Source organism: Thermobia domestica, chromosome 13, assembly GCF_964235325.1.
Source record: "Thermobia domestica chromosome 13, izTheDome1.hap1.1, whole genome shotgun sequence".
Lineage (NCBI taxonomy): Eukaryota > Metazoa > Arthropoda > Insecta > Zygentoma > Lepismatidae > Thermobia > Thermobia domestica.
In genome coordinates this window covers 161,198,615-161,224,361 of record NC_137466.1, presented here as the reverse complement: position 1 = coordinate 161,224,361, position 25,747 = coordinate 161,198,615, and the positions used below count along the sequence as shown (strand labels likewise).

Sequence of the window (25,747 nt, the reverse complement as noted above, 5' to 3'; positions counted from 1 at the left end):
ATAGGATTTTTTGTTTCGAACCTGTTATCACCGTTGATAGGATTTATCTATCCTAAATTGCGGCACTTTACTTCATGTTATGTGACATTTTGAAAATTATGGGGGGGGGGGGGTGCAACGACATCAGCCTTTCTTTAAATTTGGCCCACAATGTTGAAGGGTACTGTCCCCCCCAGAAAATTTTTGTTCGGCACACCTATGCTATTATTATAGCTATATTAAAAATACAAAACCAGAGAACAAATTTTGCCCTCTCCTGCGAAAAATCCCATGGATGTATTTAAAAAAAGATTAAGTCAAGAAAACCGAATGTATACTAGTGCGTACTGAATAGGTTGCTGCTTATTAAGGTTTGTCTTCTAACTCGAATAATCAATTGGAAAATATGTCATCCATCTTCGGTCAGTTCCTTAAGGTTTGTGATCGTCTCATCACCATTTCATATTGTCTGCAGTCGATAACGATTTCAAAAGTAGCTACCTAAGATGTTCTCACCAGCGTATATTAGGTTTCCTGACTAGAATACTTTTCGAAAAGATACAGCTGTTAAAGAAATCTTTGAACCAATGAATTCATATCAAAGTACATTTCATTATCTCTTACAAATATAAACTTATGGAAACATAGATTTAACCATTATATTTCTCGTAAAATTCTAGCCTAATTTGAAATTTTACATAACCCCCTTCTTATTTAAAAGAGTCGAGCAAGATACAAGATGGCCGATTTCAAGATGGCAGCCAAGATAAGCATACCCGCAAATAGAAGTCTACTTCCTCCCTTTGCCGGTTAATGCGTTTTTGTTTTTCATCCCTTTACCCGTTTTACGAATAAAATGAAATTTTCAAACTTGAAGCACATTGTTATAGCTTAATCTGATCAATCACGTTTTTGGCCATTGCGGCCGTCTTTATGAATGAAAACGCTTTAAATTTTGCTTACGCTCTTTTCTTGATATTCCACACTTCTTTGCCAAGTTTGATCAAGAAACTAGATTTCGACATCGATAGGTTTACTTATAAGAGAAGAAAACTATGATATATTGGTACAGAATCTTGAAAACCTGCGAAGCACAATGGTGAAATATTTATTTTAAAATTCATTCACTGTCTGCATTTTCATTTGAGTTATTTCTCTGAAAAATTAGCTGCTATAAGCAATGAACAGGGTGAGTGTTTTCATCAGAACATTTTGCAGATGGAAAAATGTTATAAAGGGAAATGTAACCCGTCCATGATGAGAGATTACTGTCAATTCCTCCTGAAAGAGGACTACACAACATAAAAACGGGAAAATGTTTCGAAACTGTCTTTGCCGTTAATCATTTTTCATAATCAAGCTTATAAGTAAACATGCAGGGTGTTCCGGGGATAAATTGACAAACTTATCATACGTATGTGTTCAGGAACTCAATACAAGAAAAATGTTTTTCTGCGATTTTGGTCGAAAACGTTTGTTTTTCTGCGATTTTGGTCGGAAACGTTTAACTATCTTTGTTTTCAGAAATTCTTACAGCTACAGGATTAAACATATGGGGCCTTAGACAGAGTCGTTTTGACGTATGATTAGCATCATACTGAAGGCCTGACTACTGCAGGAAAAATATGTTAGTCGAACTCTTTAGTATGGCACTAATAATGTGTCATAATGACTCTGCATAAGGCAGATGATCTCAAAGAACAAGGTATAGATGTTAATTTCTTTATCTCAAATGCTCAGATATCACGAATAAGAACTAGTATCAAATGAATGTAGTGGTGAATGTTATTTATATTTGAAACGCATACATACCATTATCAACAATTGTCAATCCATTGCTGGATTAAGGTCTTTCCAACACTTTTCGACAATCATCTATCTAAGATAATTCGTTTCCAAGATATTCGCCGTAATACGTAATTTTGTCACAACATCTTGTATTAGGATGCTGTGTGTATGTTATCCACTTGTCACTTGTGTTATCCAGTAAAAAAACTGCCTTTGTCCACCTTGTATGGTTTGTTTCCTAAGAGAGTTTTATCTATCTTTCTACTCTCTCTCTCTCTAGAGAGAGAGAGAGAGAGAGAGAGAGAGAGAGAGAGAACCGGTAGTTAAAAAATTAAAAGATTAGAATATCACCACTGGTTACAAGGAAATGTTAAATTAGCACTAATCATCTTTTCTTGAAGTGATAAATAAAATAAAAATGCATAGTTCTTCGTAAGAATATATATATATAGATATTCATATTTATTTACAAAATTAACAGGTGTATACAATCATAAACACATTCACCCAAAGTTAACAGTACTCAGACTCTTGTTGAAAACACCACGCACCTTTTCGAGTTGTTTTCGAAATAACATCTCACAGTCTTTGCTTTGGCAAAATAATCACACTGCTTTAAAAAAGAAAATAAACACACAAAACATATCTCCTTCCTTTCTGGTAACTATTTAATTAACGCAATGGCTTTGGACATATTGGTATACATTTGTGTTGCAGCAAAATAGTGTCATTACAAAACAAAATCAACTTTTATATACATTTTTATTTTATTTTATTTATTTATTTATTTATTTTACAGAACCTTATTTTATTTGTACAATCGGTAACAAAGATTTCCCTTCATCTAGTATATTACATTCAACTATCCAGAGAAACGCTTCTATCACATTTTGTTTTAAAGGCAAGTATATGAACTGCAAGTTACAATAATTGGCACAAACTCTTCAATAAACAAAAACACAAACTGTTCATTTTTATATATAATAATTTTTTAAAATAACAATTAAAAATAATACTAAAATGTACTTCGTGATTTAAATGTAAGAAAAAACACGCAAATCAGTCAGTCATACGAACTCATGGATCAATTCAAACGAAATAGTTGGATATCAGATTAATTAGGTCATATTATTATACACATAATGGGTATTTTACATTAATACGTAAATAGACCCAGCATTATGCCTGCTTTTCTCATATAATATGTCCCAATTTTTTGTGGACTATTTTTACCAACATCAATATTTTGATGTTAATCACATGAAACATAAAACTTAACACAAATAGGTTATTAACATCACAAGAGTAAGACTAATTATAGGTAAAAGTTGAAATATAGAGAACATTGTTTCTTAAATCCAACCCACACTGAATTAGAAATTATGAAAAGGGATGAAAATTGACGTTTCCTTATGACCTGACATTGACAAATTCGCTATGTTCAACGAAAATAATATGCTGGAAATTTGGTTTTATTTGTAACAGAAGGTGACTTACGATTGTAAAGTCATATAGATTTCAATAAGTACTATGATATGAACCATTTTGTATTACTCTAGCATATATACACCAATATATTACCCAATATAATAATTTTCTAGGTTGGACGAATATCAACCATTTCTTGTTTGATGTTTCTTCTAAATAAACTGTTACTATTCTATTTACATCATATTTAGATTAAGAGTGGTGTTTACATAAAAAGATTGGTACGAAATGACAATATTACGGAAAGAAACGATGATATAATCTTGCTCAGCACTGACATCAAATAGATACTAAGAGGCTTTCAAATCATTTCTCAAACAATGTTTGCTTTTATTATGGAATTCAAACGTGGCGATATACTTGTTTAGGCAGAGAATTATTACGTTCAGAGATACGGTAGAGTCTACGGTTATGCATTATTAGTTAAGAACTGACGTTATGCAAAATGGTTCACCATCTTATTTATGGAAATTGCAGTAAACCTCACTTTTTGACCTTTGTTATTGTATACAAGAGTGTATATCAAGACGTCAGACACAAGTGTGATATATTCAGGACACACACACAAGAAAATAAAATTTACAACGCAACTGACGACAGGAGTTCTAAAAGGGAAAAAATTTGGTTGATATGCTTGTCCAACCTATCAATAATGGCTTTCTGTAATACAATAAAGCGAATTCTAGTTCTGATTTTAACACTACGTTGCATTTTTTTTTTTTTTTTTTTTTTTTATAGCTTATCTAGTTGGTCCAACACAATCGTAATTTGTAGCTTCGTAGAAAGCTATATTGGAAGTAATATTCGCGTAGAAAGTAATATTCATAATCAGAAGACAGGTTTAACGAAGACCAAAGTACGTTTTCTTTTAATTAAGATATAGGAAGAACAGTTCTCTGACTTATCCAGTATTTTGGAAATTAACTCCTTTTCGCTGCATTCTTTTGTTTGAGTACTTTCTTTTTTTTTTTCTTTCTTTTCTTTGTCGTCAAGCATCTTTACTTATAAATGAAAGGACATTAATGGATGAAAATGGGAACAGGATACATTTAAAAAATAATAAAAATAACAACGCAACATCCGACAATAATTCAATGTTGCACTTACACTTGTTACAGCATTGACTAAAGTAAGAAGCTAAAAAATTCAACTAATATATGATAGTGCTGTTGATTTCTTATTAATATTTCACTTACTGCATCAATTTAAACAGCAATCTGAAAATGTAATACTAGTTATAGGGTAACAACATACTGTTGATTTATTATTATTATTGAATTCAATATCACAGTTACTGTATCGATTAAAACAGCAAACTGAAAAATTAAACTAATACTAGTTATAGAGTACGAACGTACTGTTTATCTTTTATCATCACTTATTGAGCCCTTGACATTTATGAAATTTCTTCAATTTCTTTTTAAAACCAAGAAATCTCTCAGTGAACAGTTCCTGAGAGGACACTTAACTGTTTTATTTTTTAAAAAATCCCTCAATTTATTTATTTATTGATTAAACTAGGGCATTATTTACAGACTACAATTTTACACTGAATGTAGAAATACAATAAATAATGAGACATACACAACTCAATTCACAAATATAACACACAAAATACACTTTACATGTAGATATTGAAGCTGCTTAATTCCAATACTTCCGTGTAGCAAATATCAATAAATAAAACCAATAAACGTATACGATTGGTTGAATTTTAGAGAGAATTTGTCACTTTTGTCTACCTGGGCAACTGATGTTCTACTAGAAAACTGCTGTCACCCAGGTAACTTGTACTTTGCTTCATGTACTTGCCTTTGACATGACTTAATTCTACGTACTGTACATTTACGATGTACATAACCTTTTTACTTGTTTATAGACAAACCAAGAATTTGCTGTATATGGTCAAATCTGTTTAAACATTCCTCTGCATCACTTCGTTGTAGATGATTCAAACGCATACTTTCTTCAAATATATTTCTGTGGAAAAAATAAAAATTTAATTACGTTAAATTGGTTCTCGTAATTAACCATACAAAAATTTTGAATGTTCTTGTGTGAATAGTTTTTTTATGAAGGATCTGAATATTTTTCATACAGGAAATTAAGTGCCTTATATCGAAGAAATGTTAATTGACATGTACAAGTGTCTACCTCTGTAATGACAGATGTGGTATCCCCAATCTTAATCCTCAACTCTTCTGTCTACTCTGGCTTATAATTTTTAGTTCGCGATATACATTTATAAATTCCACAGAAAATTAACTGTCAACCTTGTCCCTGCTCTATTGATTCCACGCAAATGAGCTAGAACATGCTTTCAGGCAGATCTTTATGAATAATCCAAAATCTTTGGACGTTAACTACGACCACCAAAATTGCAAATATCAATATTGTGTTGTCATAAACTAAACCTGAACTTTTAGAATACGGAGAAACTAAATGAGGTCATGTAGTGTAAAGCGTTTGTATAACGATCTTATGAATAAACTCAAAGGTACTCTCAATATTATTTTTTGAACAATCTACAAGAATTTAAAGGAGCAAAAGTGAGTACCTTTGAGTTTAACTGATGTCAGTTACTATTGGTTGTTTTTGTTTAATTTAATGATATTGTGCCGTATCTTATTTAAGTTTCCATTATTATCCAAATAGAGTTTTGGTTCTTTACTTAGGATAACGGAATATTTATAAGCATTTCTTGTAATCTGTGTTTTGGAATTGTGAAGGGTTTTAAACATATCAGTTTCGAGTTTTAGTGCTAAATGCTTGGACAAACTTGAAACTGCGTTTTCGTTATTCTTATTTGCTTATATATTGACTGAAAAGTAGAGAGGGGGGAACTTTCGGTAATCTATCACGTTATGCATTAGTTCTTCTGTACACTTACGAATGTAATCTCAATTATACGTATACGAAGTGACTATTCTAGAACTTGCGTTTGAGGTAGCTCTTTCATTCAATAACCATTCCCTTCCCACTCCAAAAAACGTAATTTCGTCAAACATTACATTCATGGATGTCATTTACTACTAATTAACTCGTTTACCAATGATAGTGTAATAATTAAAAAAAATAATTCCTTTATATTTTGTCAGTAAGTAAATGTAAGTTGCATTTTTACTATTTATTATTCATATTTAAAAATTAAAACAGTTTCGCATGTACGCACTTGCTTCATTATTGCTGTAACTATGATATCCAATCTACCTCACATGTCATGACTTAGACTGCATTGTTTTCTTGCTGTACTGTACTGTGGGGTTACAATCATAGTTAATTGTTTTAATTATTAGTTCTTACTAAATGAACATGGGGATAGCACATTGCATGGCAAGAGAGAAAGTACGTGGGGATTTGAGCAGTACAGTGCTTGAGTAATTAATTGGGGATGAGTGAAATGAAATGCATGTTTTTTAACAGAAAAGATTACAGAGACGCAAAAATTAGGGAAGGAAAGGGTTTTACTGTACCTCAGCAATTTCTATGTTATGAGCCTTTTTAAATATCGGGTGAAGTTTTATTATTATTTTTTTTTTAATTGGTTAAGTGTTTTGTCTGGTATTGATCTTGGACCTCGCGTTCGAGAGTTAAGAACCTTTTGACCTTAGGGCAACAGCTTCCAGATGTTTTGGCCTTTTTGGAATGACACCTCTGTTATGCAATGGATGGTGAGGGTCCAGGCGTGTCAACCATTTCCCAATTGCTGTTAAGACGGTTAATTTGAATAGCGGTCCAAAAGTGTGTTTTTGACGGCTTCTGTTACATTTTTTTCCCCCGAAGGTTCCGTGTCTCCTGGTTTTGTTCCACTTTCCTGCTTTTGTTTTTTTCTGGCGCTCCGCACGTGGGTGATTAGCTCATTAAAATTATTTTGGTCAATAGGGAAGTTTGCTGAAACGGCGTGGCTGAGTTTGTTTTGAGGAAATTATAGAAACTAGGAAGAAAATGGTAAGCATGAATTTGTATTGGGATAAGATGACAACATAGGGAAGTTTCTTCTTTATTATAAAATAATTACAATTTCTTGTTTGAAGAATAATAATAACATACAGGAAGAATTTAAAATAGGCGCTAACCCTGATATCCTTTACAGTTTATCTATTATATAAAACTGAAAGTGACTCTTGAACCACCCGACCGATCTCTATCAAATTTTCAACATAGATGCGGTTTGGGCTTGGGATGGTTTTTATCATTTCACTTGGACGGTGCAACTTAGGGGAGGACGAGGGGGAGATATAAAAAAATGATCGAAAATGACCGATATTAGTGCAGAATCCATAGTTTTCAGGGTCGCTGAGATGAACAGTGAAACTTCCGATACCGTTTAAATCCAAATTTAGCCCCGCAAGTTTGGGGAGGGGACATATACATGTGTTTCAAAACAACACCGACAACGTTTGTTAAGTGATCCCCGGTACCAAGATAAGATGAAATGTATGGACTAACTTGGATGCACAAATGTTTCCTTTCGGAGTTATAGGCTGCCAAAAATATGAAATTTAAAGGTCCGTAGCTCCAATGCTATGGAACCTACCGTAGTCGGGTCAAATCTTTATTTAGGAACTAGTATGTGCTCTATCCAAATATCCATGTTTCAGAATCCTGCGGTACTTCCGCAACAATTTTTATAGAGATAGTTGGTGTGTACTTCGAATTATATGCCCGTAGCCAAACTGTCTCTATAAAAATTGTTGCAGAAGTACAGCAGGATTCTGAAATATGGTTATTTGGATAGGTTACATAGTAGTTCTTAAATAAACTCTTGACCTGACTACGGTAGATCTCATAGTTTTGGAGCTATGGAACTTGAAAGTTCATATTTTCATATTTTCGGCAATCTATAACTCCGAAAGGAAGCACTTGTGCAGCTAAGTTGGTCTATACTTTTCGTCTTATCTTGGTGTCAGGAATCACCTTCCAAGCGTTGTCGGTGTTGTTTTGAAACACACTGTGTAATTTATAAAGGATTGTGCATTCAATTCTTCTATTTCAACTCAGCGACCTGAATAATCAATGTTAGTCTATTAAATAAAAATGAACCTGATCTTATTTATGATCGAATCGTGGAAAAATGGCTGAACTGATTGAAATGATCTTTTTGGATATTGCTATCAACAAACTTGAACTGGGTTTTTATCCTATTATTTTTAGTTAAAATGCATATCCTAAGAGAAGGAAGAGCGGGGAAGGAGGAACAAAATTTACGCAAAAAACTGAGCATCTAGCTATCCTGTCACGTTAGGAAGCTGAAGCTTCATAAATAAATTCCTCATTAAAGATAAGTGGGCATGAGTTCCAGCGTTTTTAAGAATTCCCGTTTTAAGTGGAGAAGAACGTCATTTTCTGTAATTTCTTTCTTTATATTGAAAGCGATGTTGCCTGTTGTTTGTAATCGAATCACGCAAAAACATTGAACAGTTTTAAATTAATTTTGGACCATACTTGGCATCAACTGTGAGCTGCGTTTTTATCATATTACTTTGATTAAAGGGTGGGATAGAGTGGGTTCAAAATTTATGAAAAAAAAAAGTATCTCACGAGCCCGTCAAGTTCGGATGATTAAACTTGGTATATAACCCCCCCTGATTAAAAATAAAGGTCATGTATCCCAGCGTTTTGAAAATTTCCATTTTAAGGGCAGAGGGGATCATTTTCTGTAATTCCTTTCTTCACACTGAAAGAAGTGTTACCTATTCTTTGTGATCGTATCATGGGGAAAAGTGAGTTAGTATCTAACACAAGCTGGGTTTATCATGTCACTTTTATTAAAAGGTGTATCCTAAGGGGCTAGAGGTTTAAAATTTCTGCGAAAAATAATGGGTTTTAATCATTACATCATCTTCATTCAAATGCGCATCGTAAGGATGGTTCCAATCTTTTGCCATAAACCTATTCTTCCCGTACAAAGAATGGGGATTTCAGCTAGTATTTCTAACAAAATATTACAACTATCCCTACAGGTGAATCCACGAAAATGTCCAATAAATTCCGGACCTCATACCACTGGATAATTTTCCCGGAGGAGATACGAAAAAACTCGACTACATGGTCTACGTAAGACGTTGAAACCCCTCAAGACGAAACAAGTGTTTGTAGCTCACACTTTCTTATCTAAAAATAACTTATTTTTTTTATAATTCCTCAAACTTCGTAAAAGTACAGCTTGAAATGCGTATAGAACTCATAACTGAAGAAACAGAAAGAAAGAAAAAAGCCAACAACAAATACCAAAGGAGCTCTTCCAAAAGTGCTCAATTTTCCCGTTTGCGTTGCGCGCATATAATTTGATGTGGGAAGAGATCGTGGCCTAAGACCTGCACGTATGAAGAATGGTGGCCATAGCTCAGCGGGAACATGACCAAAAATGGTTCAACAATACAATAGAAATGTCCATAAGGCGCGCGTTTTTGACATATTTTTTATATCGTCCAAAAGAGGAGGTGCTCTCCGTTGAGGTTTTATGGAAGTGAGACTACATATTGAGTTAAACAAGCATTATGAGTTTCATCACACTCGAGCCTGCGGAACAGGAAACCAAATCGGGTTAAAGTGAGGGGACATACCATCTCTGATGCTCAGACTGGCTTGATATGAGGCAAACACTTTACCTTGTTCGTGCACATATCCACTCAAGGCACAGCAATCGGTTAAAGTACTGCTTTCGTTTTATACGATCTTGCTTGGGAAGGGGACGATTACATCATAGGATATTTTTGTCAATGTGCAAATGGAGCACGGACAGTTGGATGTTGTACCCATGTCATGCCCATCATTTGGTGTTAGGAATGGGCAAAGCAATTGCACCTCGTCCAAAGGCATCTGCAATATTGGATGATTTATTTTATTCACAAGAAGACCAATCTAGGCTCTTGGGCGATAACGATGAACCATTCTTGTCAAAAGGATGAGGAAATCGACAATTGAATCTTTCTGCATACTTATGTATAACACATTGCATCGTACATAATAATCACCTCAACTGCCCGAGTGGTACTGGGAGTAAGGGAAACCTTGTAGTTCAGTTCAGGTAACACATCAATAATTTTGTACCTTTCAATATCATGTGTTACGCTAGTGCAATGACCAGTTTTTCCTGCAAACATCCTTGTTTTTTCAGATATGGTGCACAATGTGCGAAATCCTAACTATCATTCAATTCTACTTATTTCATATATAGCAATGCCACTCAGTGGAAATACGACACACGGTTACGGCATTCCCTTCAGAGAGGTTTGTCTTATAACAAGCCAGTCTGAGCATCGGAGATGGTACGTCCCCTCACTTTAACCCGATTTGGTTCCTTGTTCAACAGGCTCGAGTGTGCTAACAGGAAAATTGAGCACTTTTGGAACAACTCCTTTCATGGATAAATCTTAATGAGAATTTCTTCCTTGCTTGTCGTCTTGGTATCCGAAATGGGTAAGAAAAATGGAAATAAGAAAGGTGATATGATGAATTATTGCAAACACGATGAATAAAACTTTCTGTCTTAAACACAATTGTCAGAGTTTGAAAGATTTAGCGACTCGATTAACATGATCATTCCTATTGAATCTATCGATTAGTTAAACATGATCAATGATCATACATCATCGAACAATTGTTGCCAGTTCTTCTGTTAAAAGAGTCAAACGGACAATGAGAAAATAGTACAAGAGCCATTGTTAAGGTATCGAAGATATTAAATTCATTTTCTAGCAATTTCAAGGGTTTCGAAAATAAACATAAATTGCGTAATTTTCCAGAAGCGTGGAAATCATAAGTAAATATGAAAAACTTGAACTTTTAACTATGGTAATGATAAGAAAGTTTTAAGATATGTGAAAACTTACCTCCGGGAGGGTGGTGATCTGTCTCTTTCTCGCCTGTGAACAGCATGATCTCTAGTTGGGGGTGTTGAACCAGTACAAAAAACACCTTGTGCTGAGAGAAAGCCATTCGGAGATGGAGAAGCCGACTGTCTGTTTCCTGAAACAAGATATTGAAAAAGGAATAAAGTTAGTTTTTGGGTAGGAATATTTGAAACAAAACACTGAGACTTTTCTTTCTTTCTAAATTGTAAACAAATTTCAATGTTGCTGATTTTGATAGAGATCTGAAAACAGAAGAAATTATGTTTTACACATCACTAATATGAATGGAACGAAGCTGGACAAATACACAAGAAAAAAGTCACTAAGGCATACTTCCGAGTACAAGTAGTTCTAAAATAACTTCATATTTTGAATCTCTTTATTCAGAATAAATCTAATACTATAATTTCTCCCTTTCTCTTTATTTTATTAACAAAGTGTTGTTATTAACGTTTAAAACTTTTACGTTCATTAATATGTATTACAGTCCGCGTCACTCGAATTGGCATGTGGCATCAGCCAATGAGTTCGCAGTGTGCTGTTACTAAACCTTCAGGGAGGAATCTAATCACTCTTTTTCATATTTGTGGACAATTATGGGACGCAAATTCGGGTGACAAGGACTATAGTGATTTATAGATATCTAACAATGGCAAAATGAATTTTGAAGTTTTAATCTCACAGGCGGTCATTTACAAACAGGCGAAGTAAGACAAACATTAAATGGAAACGAATGATGAGGAAGAATCGGTGGATTAAGAAAGTGGGAAAACTCCCAGAAAAGTTATGTACAAGTGTGCTCCAAAACAAACTCGTATGATTCGAAGTGAATCCTGGCTTTTCGTGTTAAAGGCGAATCCTCTAACACTGAGCAACTTTACTTAACAATAGCGTTTCAATTTTTAAATGCCGGTTCAACCAGCTGTGTGTGACTCAGTATGGTACCATGGGAAACTGGTAGACCCCTCATATAAAGAGCAAAGGATGGCAAGTTATGGGGTTTTAGTTGGGGTTAACATCATATTTTGTTATCTTATTCTTCCCGCCTTATTATTATTATTATGAATGATTTTAAGGAATCTTTGCCTATGTAACATGGTATAAACATTATACTATAAATTTAACTTTTTTTTTCCTTACCATAAGTATTTACATGTAGATTTGAAAGAACACTTTCACTATATACATGTCCTAGCACAGCACTGCCGCCTATTCTTCTTCCTCTCCTCCACCTTAGCACCAAATATTTCATCCTATGAACAGCAATCATAACCACAGCTGCCGATCTGGAAGAAAAAGTCAAACAAATACAAGTGCTAATATATGTTCGTTAGCTAATTCATAGATATACTGTATAACAACGTTAAAATAAAGTACAAATGAGAATGAAATATTTTGACGAAACTATATAGTTAGTAGTTTTTTTTCCACCTAATTATGGAAGCCCATACTCAAAATGAAAATGAATACAGTTCATAATTCGTAGTATTACTACAAGAAACTTCAATCACGTATTTCTGTGATTTTAAGGACATATATCTACTTTCTATTGTCTTCTTTAACTAAACCCGAGTCGGGAAATAGTGAAAGAAGCTCTTAATTCAACATAAATTGTATCAAAAAATACCTACATAATGCTCATATTTCCCTTTAGAAGCCTTGTACTGTTGTTCTATTGATATCATATACAGTCGAAACCGGTTATAACGACTACGAGGGGACCGCAAATTTACGGTCGTTATAGCCAATAGTCGCACAAACCGGGTTTTCCTTTTTTTGCTCAAAATTTCGTATCTAAGCTCTAGGCTGTACACTTACATTGTTAATATACAGAATAGCGCTTAAACTTAAAAAACTAACTAAATACAGATACAGTACATACAATACAATACTTGTGGAATGGGACTGAAGAGGATTCTTTTCTTCTAATGTTTATACAGTACGTACAGCAATAATACTGTATGGCAATAAAATATAAAGACTTATAATAAGTGAAGAAAACGTAACAACTGTGTAAATTGTTCAGTAATGTCATACACGATCTTAGCTAATGAATGAGATAAAATGTTGAACATGTTCTACTTTCTGTGTGTGTTGTATAGTATGAAACAAAACAAGAGTTTGAAAATAAACCTTACATTGTTACCAGCAATCTCCAGACACTTAACAAACAAAAATCAACATTGAACGTTATAGCCGGTACATTTTTCCGATAATGTGATAAAAATAAGTCGTTTTATACGATATGTCGTACTAAGCGATTTCTTAAATACAGTTTTTATATAGGGTTTAGACGGGACCGTTAGATTTCGTCGTTATACTCAATACGTCGTTAAAAGCGATGTTGTTATAAACGGTTTCGACTGTAGGCTATATATATTTTTACAGAGTATTATTTCAAATAAAAACTTAATACATTTACACGTTATGCAGGCTTCCGGAGAGGTTAAGCATAGGAACAATCACCTAGTACAGTTAATAAAGACACAGTTTCAGATCATTCATATATCGCATGAAACCTAATCATTAATTTTCAACATTGTTACGGAGGTGTTACATACACTCTCATGGGAAACTAGAGAACGTGGCTAGAGATAATTGAAAGGGCATGGAATATTTGAGGATTACCCAGAATACAGTAAACAAAAGGTAACACAAAAGGAAACTTCGGGGCCAATATCCTGGATATTGGTTGTTCGTTTGTTCCTTACAAATCTTTAATTCAGATTATGAGATTACTTACGTAAAACAGAAAACTCGGGCAAAAGTCTACCTATTTATACATATAAAAATAATATTACTCTTCAAAACAGTCAATATTAGTCACCGTTCAAACGTAAATGAAATTTCTAGTTTAAAGTCGGTGGTGATTATAAGAATGAAATGGTGGAATGAAGAAAGCGGGGAACCCCGAGAAAACCCAGAAACAGTATTTGTCCACGACGAAGTCCACTTCGCAGAAGCTGGGATTGAACCAGAGACCCCACACACCAGAGATGAACGCTATCACTGAGCAAAAGCGGCCTTCCTTGAAGCGTAAATGCGAGTTTATATCACATAGGCTTTACAGTCAACGAATAGAACACAAGAGTTTTATCGGATAATCACTTTGTTTTCTTTCATCTTGCCATTCCATCAATACTTTTATCATATATATATCTTCATTTGTAAACAGTCTTTTTTTTAAATTAAAATATTTTTGTTTAACGTCTCAGGATTATGCCCTTCAGGCTAAGGGGGATGATGATTAAAGCAAGTGAATGATTATGTAAGAATTGGTGGAATGATAAAGTGAAAGAAAAGGGGAGTACCCAGAGAAAACCCATGGTCACGATGTTCACCAGAAACTTTCTTGGCCAGGGATAGAACCAGGGACCCCACGCACCAGAGGTAAGTGCTCTACCCACTGTTTTTAAATTTAAGGAAAAGTACTAGTGACTCCACGCATTGCAGAACCGAGTGAACTTTCTATTTTTTTAATTGGAGATTGTTTGTACCCAATCCTTTACTAATTCCATTATGCTTCATAAAAACAGGAGAATCTGCAATAAATTTCCAGTTATATATATATATCGGCAAGAACAGTGCATTTTCTTTCTTTATAATGAACTGTACATTCTGTGTTTCTGTGTTCTATTAAAAAAAAAAAAAAAGTATTTTTGCATAAATTGGAACCAGTTTATCAAAAATATTACTTTTCTTTTCCCAAGGAACCACACAAAGAAATAATTCATAATTTAACACGTGCTCCATCCTTGCTTTGATTTCAGAGTGCAGCTGCAAGATAGAAACAAAGACGGCTATTACAATAACGGTTTTCACGCTTCACTTTCATGAACTTTTTCCATATAGTTGATGATACAAAAGTATTTAGTGACTTCTTAATATTTTTATTGAAATGAGATTTTACACTCTTGGCTTCCTGTGGGAAACTAATTAACACTGAAACATAAAGAACTTGGTTTGAGTCTGTATGATACGTTTGCAGAATGAGACAGGCAGCAATCAATGTTTTTCGAGGAAGACAAACCGAACTGTAACTCTTAAAATTATTGTGTAGAGACAAGCAAAATATTCTGCGCGTTAATACACAAATTATGTTTTATCTACTCAGGGCTGTAATGTAATATAGTTTTTATTAAGTGTCCGACATAAGTACTTCCGGTCTCGAATATTAATTAAATGATGTGAAGTGATATCAGTAACGCTCGATTTGTATGGATTTCTATTTCGCTTACGAGAAGAATTATTAGTAGAAGGGTCTTACTTCATTATCTCTCCCAATTTCCCAGTGCGTAGTGAACGTGCAGGTGTATCGTCACATTAGAATGAAGCAAATATGGGCAAAAATGTTTAATATTCGATGGACATATTATTTGGATTTCATTATTACCAGTGTTCAAATAAATATTTTTCGTATGAGAGTCAAGTGTTCAATTTACATTGAAGTGAATATTAACAATAAATGTTTTATATATACTCATAACATATATATATTATTTTTTCTTCAGGCATAGATGTCGTTTGGTCTGCCATGCATGTATTTATGTTACTCAATCAACCTGTCAGGGAGAAATATTTCTCAGTCTCTCGACAAGGAAAAGTAGTTTATTTCATTATAACGTGTAGTGAATATCAAAAATCGACAGCACTGATCGGAATTCTTTAATGAAAATGTAACACATATTTTATTAAATTTGCATAATTTTAACGTAAATTTTATTGGATTTTTTTTTTTTTTTTTTTTTTGTATGTAATGTGCAAATTTGCAACATAAAGTGGATTTTATAAGTCCTTTTACTCCTTTATCATTGATAGTAGATTTCAACCTCAAATTATAGGGTTATCTCCTAAATTTAAAGGAAGGTATATACCAAGTTTCATTAAAATACGATACATATTAGAAAAGTTATCATGGAACAGAAGAACAGTCAGACGTACACATGCCGGTTGACTCGAATGGTACAAGATTTTGCTACATTCACTTCTATTATTCTACCTTACGGGATCTAAGAAAACCTTCGGCCAGGACGCTATATAGTGGTATTTGCTTCCTTAAGCATTTACCAAATAAAAGTACGGTAGCTACGTCCGTGTTGTTATCGTCTAGTACTACCGTACCATATTGATGATGCTAAAGTAGCCCAGAAAAGCGCGGTCACGTGTTCAATAAAGACACTGTGCAGTTTTCCTCCTTCAATTTCCTTCTACTTTATTATTCCATAAATAATTCTATCATCATGTACATCTATGATTGTTCCGAAGAAGGTCAGTGCGGAATTCTGTTTAATCAATCTCATTTCAAACACAAAAGCTACTACTAATATGTAAGGTAAGATTCATTATTTCCTGTTAGGTTACCTAAATCGTGCACGGGGATTTTTCCTTGTATTTCGATGTAGAAGGCATTCTTGGACTCCTGATAATTGCGCTAGCTGTCTAATAGTTGATGCTTCTGTTTCTTGATAGCCGCCTAGTACAATCAGCAGATACCGCTTCTGCCAAATTAAAGCTTTTCGATAGCTGTCAGCTCTCAAATATTTTCCGTACAGATAATGAACCTGAAATATTTAGAAGGAAAAAATATATTAGTCTTACATTGTTTTCCATATTTAAAATTCCCTTAAAACATTATTTCCCAAAATACATCCATTCTAACTCATGACACTTTTCTTGTCAAATTCCATAAATATTACGTACTTTTATTTTCATAAACGAGTTCCCAAGCATTTGAGTGATCAGTACCAAGGGACCTCTTGTTAAAGTGCCAATTTCAAATAATGATAACTACATATTTATAGACGATTAGCCACATATTTACACGAACACTTTTAGATCAAAGATACTCGGAACGACTTCTGTCAACTCGACATTCTAATTCTATGCCCAACAATAAGATAAAACACACTATGATCAAGTAACGTGACTGCCACTCGAACATTGGTGTGACGCTTATTGGATCAATACAATATTCTACACTAGACATAGCTCAGTTCACGCGTCATATAGTTTATTATTTAACTATTAGTCACCCCGAGGTGTATATATATATGTATTCTTTTCTTTCTTCACACTTATCATCTATGTCATTTGATATGTTGGATCGAAGGTGTCTACGCAGGTTTTCTCGTGAGAACAGTTTAACAAACTTGTAATTACGGTCACAGATTTGTAATCAAGGCAACAATGAATCGACAAAATTAATTTTGTGTGTTGTTATCCTTTCTCAGAATAATCGAGGCATTATCCAATAAAATACTTTGTGTACCTATTTTAATCGAACTATCGAACTATCAAAATAACGAGAATTTTAATAATGATAATTCTTTTAATTATATATAGGATGAGACCGTTAGTTCATACCAGCCTTTTAACTCGTCTCGTGTTCTACATAGTATTGAAATAAAAATATATCAAATCGCATATATACAGGGTGGAAGGTAACTTCACCAAAAAACTTTCGGAGGTGATTCCTTATATGAAATGAAAGAAAAAAAATTCTAATAAACATGGGTCGAAAAATGTCTCCTTTCAGAGTTATAAACCGCCAAATATTAAAAAAAAAAAAAAAGTTTCAAAACGCCCTGACTTAGTAACTATAGGCCCTATCCCAAACGGTTTACGGAATTACATAGGAACTAGTATGCGCTCTATCTAAATATTCATGTTTCAGAATTTACCGGTATCAGCGAAATGAACGTACCATTAGTACTTAAAGGAGTATTCCTATACCTCAACTTCCTTTTCACAGTTCGTTTCGACGATAACGGAGGATGGTAAAACATAGATATTTAGATAGAGCGCATACTAGACAATTTCCGGCCGGTTTCAAAACTTCAAAATACTAACATTAAATTCGGTACAAGCGACTTGAATTGTAATGTTTCAGTTTCACGATCCTGCAATACGAACAAAGTTAAAGGTCTGGTACGAATAACAACCTTATCCTATATAAGAGAAAGGAGAACACACTAAATAGATATACTGTAAATAGATGGATAGATAGATACAGATATCGCTTATACAAAGTTGTATTATAATTATTATTATTATTATTACCCTGTCATCTGTATCGATCAAAGAACTTGTGCTGGCACTTGGCGAAATTCCTCCTCGATACCGAAGCTCAGTTCGTAATTTGGACACTAGTGTTTCTGCTCGGTGGACAGCAACCTGTAATGCTTCCCTCTCTTGAGCCCAAGCTGCACGTTCAGATGCCAATAATGCTTCTATTGTTTCTGCACATCTCGGAGACTGAACAACACGAAAAACAAAAAGTACATATCAATAAAAGATAGTCAAAATTGAACTGGAATTTACCAACTGCACTACTTCACATTATAAATAAAGGAAAAGACAAATAAAAGGAAGTACGGGAAAGATACGAGACAGAGGGTGTTACTGGCGGACTTGATAATATGACCTTACTAATAATATAAGAAAATGTTGATAGCTTCTCAGTTCTAAGTTATACAGTTTGGCCCAAAAGTAGGTCCTACCGCATTGATCAGCTCATTGCATTTTATATAATTTTTTATGGTTATCCATCAGGTAGACTTAGTTTCTTTATTATTCGTTCTTAGTGTGCTTTTACTTACATCTTAAGCTCGGAAGAGCCGAAACAAATAAACTCATAAACTAGAATGTTATACTTGATCAATGCAGGGGTGTATTCCTACTTTTGGGCCATCTGTCTAGAGATATTTATAATTTAATGGAAACGCCTGAAAAAAAAAAAAGAAAAAAAAAAAAATACAACCTACCAGACTAAAATGGTGCAGGACCACCTCTCGACATCAGAACAGCTCTAATGTTAGATGAAATGGAGTCATAGAGGCCCCGAATGGTAGCTAGTGGAATACTACACCATTACGTGTGCAAAGCATTATTCAATATCGTGAGAGAGAAAATGAAAGCAGATTCGTTTCTCCAAAAAGAGGCAACATGTTTAATTGTGTCCAGGTCCAGGAACTAGAGGGGGAGAGGAGAGGTAACTTAATCACAATGTTTCTCAAACTATGCCGCAACAGCTCCAGGTGCGTAAATGGGCGCATTATCCTGGAATATGTGTCACTGCCCTGAAACAACATCTGGACCACAGGATGCACATGATCCTCTAAAATGAGGACATAATCACAGACAGTGACGTGATCGATAAGCGTTAGCACAGGCCTTACTAAAAAGTAGGATGTTGCGGACCACAACATCACAGAGCCTCTTGCCATGTTTCACGGTTGGGAGGAGAAACTGCGGATCATATACTTCTTCGGGCGTCCGCCATTCATTAACACGATCCGTGGTTTAAAATAAGATGAATGGTGACTCATCGGACCATATCACACGTTTTCAGTCAATAGCAGTTTATGTTGCATATTCGCGGCACCGTTGATGCCACGCTAAAGCGTGATGTTCCCTTATCAGTGATATTGACTGTGCAACCCGCCTATCTTATGTAAGTCGCGGCGGACTGTGACCGTCGACACACGCTGTAGGAGGTAATGCCTGAGTTCCTCCGTCACTTGTACTACATTCGCAGGACGGATCTGAATGGCAATCCACTTTAATGCTCCGTGAGGCCTGTCACTGTATCTTTACGCCGAACCAACTGTATCTTTACGCCGAACCAGTGTACCTTTTCGCCGATGTGGCTTTGACTTGAGTTTTATGGGCCGTAATCGCCAAGGATACTGTCTTCCGACACATCAAACACATTCTCAAATCTCGTCAAGGTCGTACCACATAACTGAGCGTCAACAATTTGATCTCTTGGAAACCAGAAGGGTGCCCTATTTTCTCTCTCCTCAGTTTATTACACACTGCCTTCTACTGTTCCACACGTAGTACGGAGTATGCTCTAACACCTACCATTACAGGCCAGGAATGCGGATGCTGCCTGACCGTTACCAACTCAGCAGAAATCTGACGTGTTCCAACACCAGGTGTTTCCATTAAATAAATATAAACACCTGGTAACATAAATATCTGCAGCTCTGAGATACTTTTCCTAAATTAGTATAAAAGTTGTGCAAAAGTTTTTGGCGGTTGTAATGTCAAATCTGAAGATAAACTGTCACTATAATAAATAAATAGAATTGGAGAAATATATATCTTTACGTTATTATGAAATACATACTAGTAATTCCCGAAAGTAACCGAACCAATGAACAGTATTAATATTCGTTCTAAAATGAACTGGAAGATATTCATTCAGGGATCATAATGAAGGTTTCACAAGACACATATAAACATGGCTCCTTTGCTTTATTAACTTTTATACAATTACCAATATCAGTCAATTATGCTATAGTTAACCACAATCGTAGCATATTGCATTGCAACGTCGAAGATTAATAAGCATGTCTAATATTCTCATCAAATATGATATTAAAGTACCTTTCCGATTAAGCTTCCCATTCCATCTAAAACTTTTATTTTTCTTTAAGGCAAGTATGAATTAACATATGAGGGTCGTTCCGAAATTAATGCCTTCTACTTTTTTTGTGTTGACTTTGTATGTCCGTGCCAGATGTCGTTAGTGTATGCTAATGCTTGTACCTTCCTCTTCTATTTGCAGCTGGTCCCGTTGTTCTGCGGTAGTTGGCGCCAGCATAGGAGTGTTCCAAAATGGAGCCTGATATGGACGTGCGTATAAAACAACGATGTCTCATTGAATTCCTCTTTGCTGAAGGAATTGCGCCGATTGAAATCCATCGACGCTTGGTAAAGATTTCTGGAGACGATACAATAGACGTGAGCAATGTGAGGCGATAGGTACGGCATTTTCAAGGTGGTGAAAAGGGTGATCATGACAAGCCACGGCCCGGTCGACTCTGCACAGCTGTCATCCTTCGCAATGAAGAGCGTCTTGATCAACTCATCCGTGCTGATTGCCGGATAATGACCAGAGAATTGTGTACAAAGCTGAATGTCGGCTATAATGCCTTGGAAAAAATTGCTGGAAATCTTGGTTATCGCAAAGTCTGTGCGAGATGGGTGCCGCGGATGCTTACAGAAGATCACAAAACTCAGCGAATGGAAATTTGTCGTGACCTGCTGGACCAATACGAAACTAAACATGACAATTTTCTGAATAGCATCGTCAATGAAGATGAGATATGGTGTCATCACTACGAGCCGGAATCCAAAAGACTGTCCATGGAATGCCGATTTTTACAAGCGCGGCATGCGGGCTCTGGTTCATCGTTGGCAAAAGTGCATAACGAATGGTGGGAACTATGTGGAAAAATGAAACAGCTCTATTGCTGAAATATTGCTCTCTTTAGCTGTGCTGTTGTTATTTATGTATCTCCATTAGTTTCCAAAAAAAAAAAAGGAGGCATTACTTTCGGGACGATCCTCGTATATTTCGTCTGACTAAACTTCACTAATAATACATACATACATACATACATATATACATATTATATATATATATATATATATATATATATATATATATATATATATATATATATATATATATATATATATATCCCTACTCATATGTAGGTTTCTTTGGTTTCATCTCATTATTAGTTTTCAATCACTATTCACTATCTTACATTTTAATAATATACATAAAATCATTGTCAAAAGTCTGAGCACAGTATTGTTTTTTCAGAATTTTCCAAATAAAAGGCACTGTGTCCATAAGAAACACTGTACCATATCATATTAGTTAGAACTGGAAACTATAAGACGATAAAAATATATATAAAATAAAATAAAATACAAAATAAGGACATTATTACAGAAGGTAAAAATTAATGGATTATGTACGAGTAAAATTGTACCTGACGCCTCGTAGCGGTCTCTCGTAGCCTGTCTTCCAGATGACGAACTTTGGCTTGAAGGTCATTCCTTTCGCTGATTATCCTGGCTAACGTTCGTGATACTTCCGTATTCTCTTTAATATGACTCTCCAGAAAATCATTCATTTTCTGAAAATAATAATAATAATAATAATAATAATAATAATAATAATAATAATAATAATAATAATAATAATAATAATAAACACGAAAGATCATTTTACACACACGGATGAACTTTAAGTATCTTAATTAACTTTTGTTGCTGAGCTGGATTATACATCAGACAAAATATCAACTAAATATCTGAAGCATTTATGAGAAAATTCAGTGAAATTACATCTAGGATATAAATATTAATGTAATAATTACATACGATTTTTGAGAATGCTTTGAAACACAATGCCTTTAAGCTGTCTGTGTTTTCTATGTGGCAGGATTATTAGCATATATTCTTTTGACGTTTGTAGCTCCAAACTTGGATTCAATACAATATGCAGTTACAGTGTCAGAGTTAAATTTATTCGGGAGGCGTGGGTGGAGGCAAAGATTTTTTTTTAAAGAAAGAATTTTCTGTATACTGAAACATGTGGCCACAAGTGTGTCCATGGGAGTACAAACAATATAACAAACGAGATTACAACAGAAAACGTAATACAAATAAAATGATACAGGTGACATAACCAAGTACAGTAAGGTATATATATATACGAGGTGTGTTTAAAAAGTATCGAACTTCTGATTAGCAAAAATACATTAATTGATTTGGAAATCAAAAACGCTAATCTCCTTCAAAGTAGTCTCCTTGGTAATGCACATTCTTCTCCCAACGCTCCCGCCATTATTGGAAACACTTCTGAAACGCAGTTTTCGAATGGTGAGCCACTATGCCGTCGCATTCCTCATGATGTCTTCTCTTGACTCAAATCGTGTTCCTTTTAGTGGCATTTTCAGCTTGGGAAATAACCAAAAGTCACAGGGAGCCATGTCGGGTGAGTAGGGAGCCTGATCACACACAGGACTTTTTTTTGGTTATGAAAGCCTGATTCAAATTTCGCGGACACTCTCCTCATGCCTAAATTCTCGTTCAAAATTGAATGTACCTATCCGACTGAATGGTTTCCGCTTGAGTACCACTAAGCTTTTGGCAAAATTTGATGCAATATCGCTGCTCAAGTTTTTATGTCATTTTACAGAAAACTGAAATAGGACGACCGCTCACTACACCTCTTCACTCGATGACAGGCGTTTTCTGTGGGCGGGAAAAAATTCACAACTGCGCATGAGTGTCCCCTGTACACTTGTACTGCGCTTCACTGGTTGACGCGAGGAGAAAAAAAAAAAAAGGTTCGATACGTTTTGAACACACCTCGTATATTTACATTTTAAAAACATTATATGTAAGTATTAGAGTACACAAATTACTACCAATGAAAATAAAACAATAAAATATAGTAAAAATTTAAACTTTGGCTCATTGCATCAAATAGTAAATAAATTCAGTAATTAAGGAATTACATCAAAAACAGAAGTGTGAAAAATAGAGCCAAGTTTTCGTACATTTATTACTTTGCTGGGCCTGAAAAATAATTTCAGAACCTTTCTTTGATATTTACAAATTCAATTTGAAATTCATCGTAGTTCAAACCCTTCTCTTTATTATCTTTGACAGAATTAAAAGCTTGATGTGCGTATTCTGAAACAATGCCAAGTTCTATGGAAATCTGATTGAAATCAAAACTTCACTTTCAATTATAAACAAGAAGAAAGATACGCAAAAGAGAACGAAGTTTTTGAAAATGGGTGATTTAGGCATACTTTGTGCACTATCTTCTCAAGGGGGGCAAAAGAAAAATGGAGAATGTCCTCGAAGTATGCTTCTTTTTTCTTCTATCGCGTACTGCATCATTAATTAACCATCGCTGTTAAAGATAATTTGTGAATTTACACTTAAATTCTGAATTAATTAGAATTGACAGCGACTGTACAACATGCTACAATGCGGTGGTTGCGAAACAACAAGCTTTCGTGGGCTGTAGATAAACCAACGTTATGTGCACTATATGCATCAATATTGCTTTCTGTTTCACTATACGTAAAAAAAAATGACGAATTTGATACTTGTTTTTCTTCAATTTCTATAGTATAGAAAATTCTGCCTACTGATCTTCAAAGAATCTTATTTGGTGCAGTCTCTTATTTTTATTTATTTATTTATTTATTTTGTTGTTGTTTTGTTTTTGGCAGAACTTCAGAACGAATGTAAAAATGTCTTTCACGCAGATCGGTCCAAACTCAAATTGGTCAATTTATCACAAAATTACATACTATATAATACCACACAATATATTATGTCTGAGCAGAGATCAACAAATAAAATATACTTTCCAAATTTAACATTGCTTTCGCCAACTCGATAGCTGATGGCTAGGGTGAAAATATTAATTGAAGCAGACAAGAAAATGGTGAGTTAAAAGCGCTACAAAAAAGGAATTTAGAACTGATGAAATAGAAAGAGAACATTTGCTTGAAGACAGAAATTGACGCATTTTAAATCAAATTATAACAAAAAAGATAAGTGAAATCACTTGATTGCGTCTGTACGAGTTTTCATGACGGGTTTCGGCCAATTATACAGAGGTCTTTTTCATAAGGTTAAGTGCATAATTACATGACGAGAAGAAGAGAAACAGAGCCTAAGAGAGAGTTTCATATTGTTACTATCTGCACGATTCTCAGAGTGTAAGCATATACAGAAGAATTGTTACATCGTGAGTTCTTTCATAATGAAATCCTTGTATCAAAAGTGCACAATGTGTGTATAAAGTGGTTCGATCTTCTCGTCAGTGACTTAACCTGGTGAACATGGGTACAACATTAAGTGGCCGAAATTGTTCTAGAAGCTCTTACAAATGAAATTAACGGAGGTAATGTTTCCACTTATCTTTTTAATAATTTGAGAAAGACAACAACTGATTACATCTATTAATAACAAGAGTAAAAATAATAATACAATTGGTGTGAAAACAACGAACACCTACCTTTACTCTTTCCGCAAATGGTGCAGCCATAGCTGAAGCGAAGTGTTGCTGCTTTTCTTGCAAAAGCTGATAAGACGTTTCTCTCTCTTCCACCAACTCACGAGCTAACTGCTTTTCTCTTTCTCTCGCGTCTTCTAGCTCATGTTGGATAAGAGACATTTGTTGCTGCGTCTGAGACAAGTCCTGTTGTAATGCGATCTTCAATAAAACAATGAAATATACAGTTAAAAATCATGACTTTACAAGCGCTTAAAAGTAGACGCAATAGTGGTTATGTCTTAGTACCGGAGTTTGAACCCACCTGTCATCTGAGTTTTTGCTGTGGTGAAGTTCAATATAAAACACCTAAGCATTCACACAAGCCACTACAACAAAAATCTGTTCAGTTATTGTGTACTGTTAGGAAATGAAAATAACGCTGATGCTTTATTTTTGTCTTCTCACAATTCACAATAACTGCGCACACAAAGCATGAAATTTATATTGAAGCCAGATTACGCACTAATATCAATGTAAATAATGAAACTTGACTAACTTTAAAATATACAGGGTGTCTCAAAAGTTCTCTGACATAGGTTAACTCTGTTATTATCAGAGTAACAATAAAATATAAGAGAAGAAACCGTCTCCAAATATGTTTTCAATCTAAAGTGAAAGATCTTTTTAAATCAGACGAGTCGTTTGGGCTGCACAATCTTTATGCGCCCAATGTTAAATGAAAATGCAACGTTGCCATTTACCTGGGCTGGTGGAGGAAAGGACGGAACGGGAGGTGGACAAAGTT

At 34.6% G+C, this 25,747-nt stretch overlaps 1 protein-coding gene across 2 annotated transcripts in view; it reads right to left on the bottom strand.

Moving 5' to 3' along the window:
- Positions 1-2,550: 2,550 nt before the first annotated feature.
- The window catches only part of LOC145668685 (uncharacterized), a 742,633-nt gene continuing 719,436 nt past the window's right edge, over positions 2,551-25,747 (bottom strand). For both annotated transcript variants that reach the window (XM_081736754.1, XM_081736755.1), the window contains 7 exons: positions 24,964-25,161; positions 21,905-22,051; positions 18,171-18,365; positions 16,473-16,672; positions 12,252-12,397; positions 11,091-11,226; positions 2,551-5,235 (listed from right to left, as the gene is read on the bottom strand). In XM_081736754.1, coding sequence (XP_081592880.1) covers positions 5,121-5,235; positions 11,091-11,226; positions 12,252-12,397; positions 16,473-16,672; positions 18,171-18,365; positions 21,905-22,051; positions 24,964-25,161 — 1,137 coding nt within the window. In that variant the 3' untranslated portion in view covers positions 2,551-5,120. The remainder of the gene's footprint in view (positions 5,236-11,090; positions 11,227-12,251; positions 12,398-16,472; positions 16,673-18,170; positions 18,366-21,904; positions 22,052-24,963; positions 25,162-25,747) is intronic.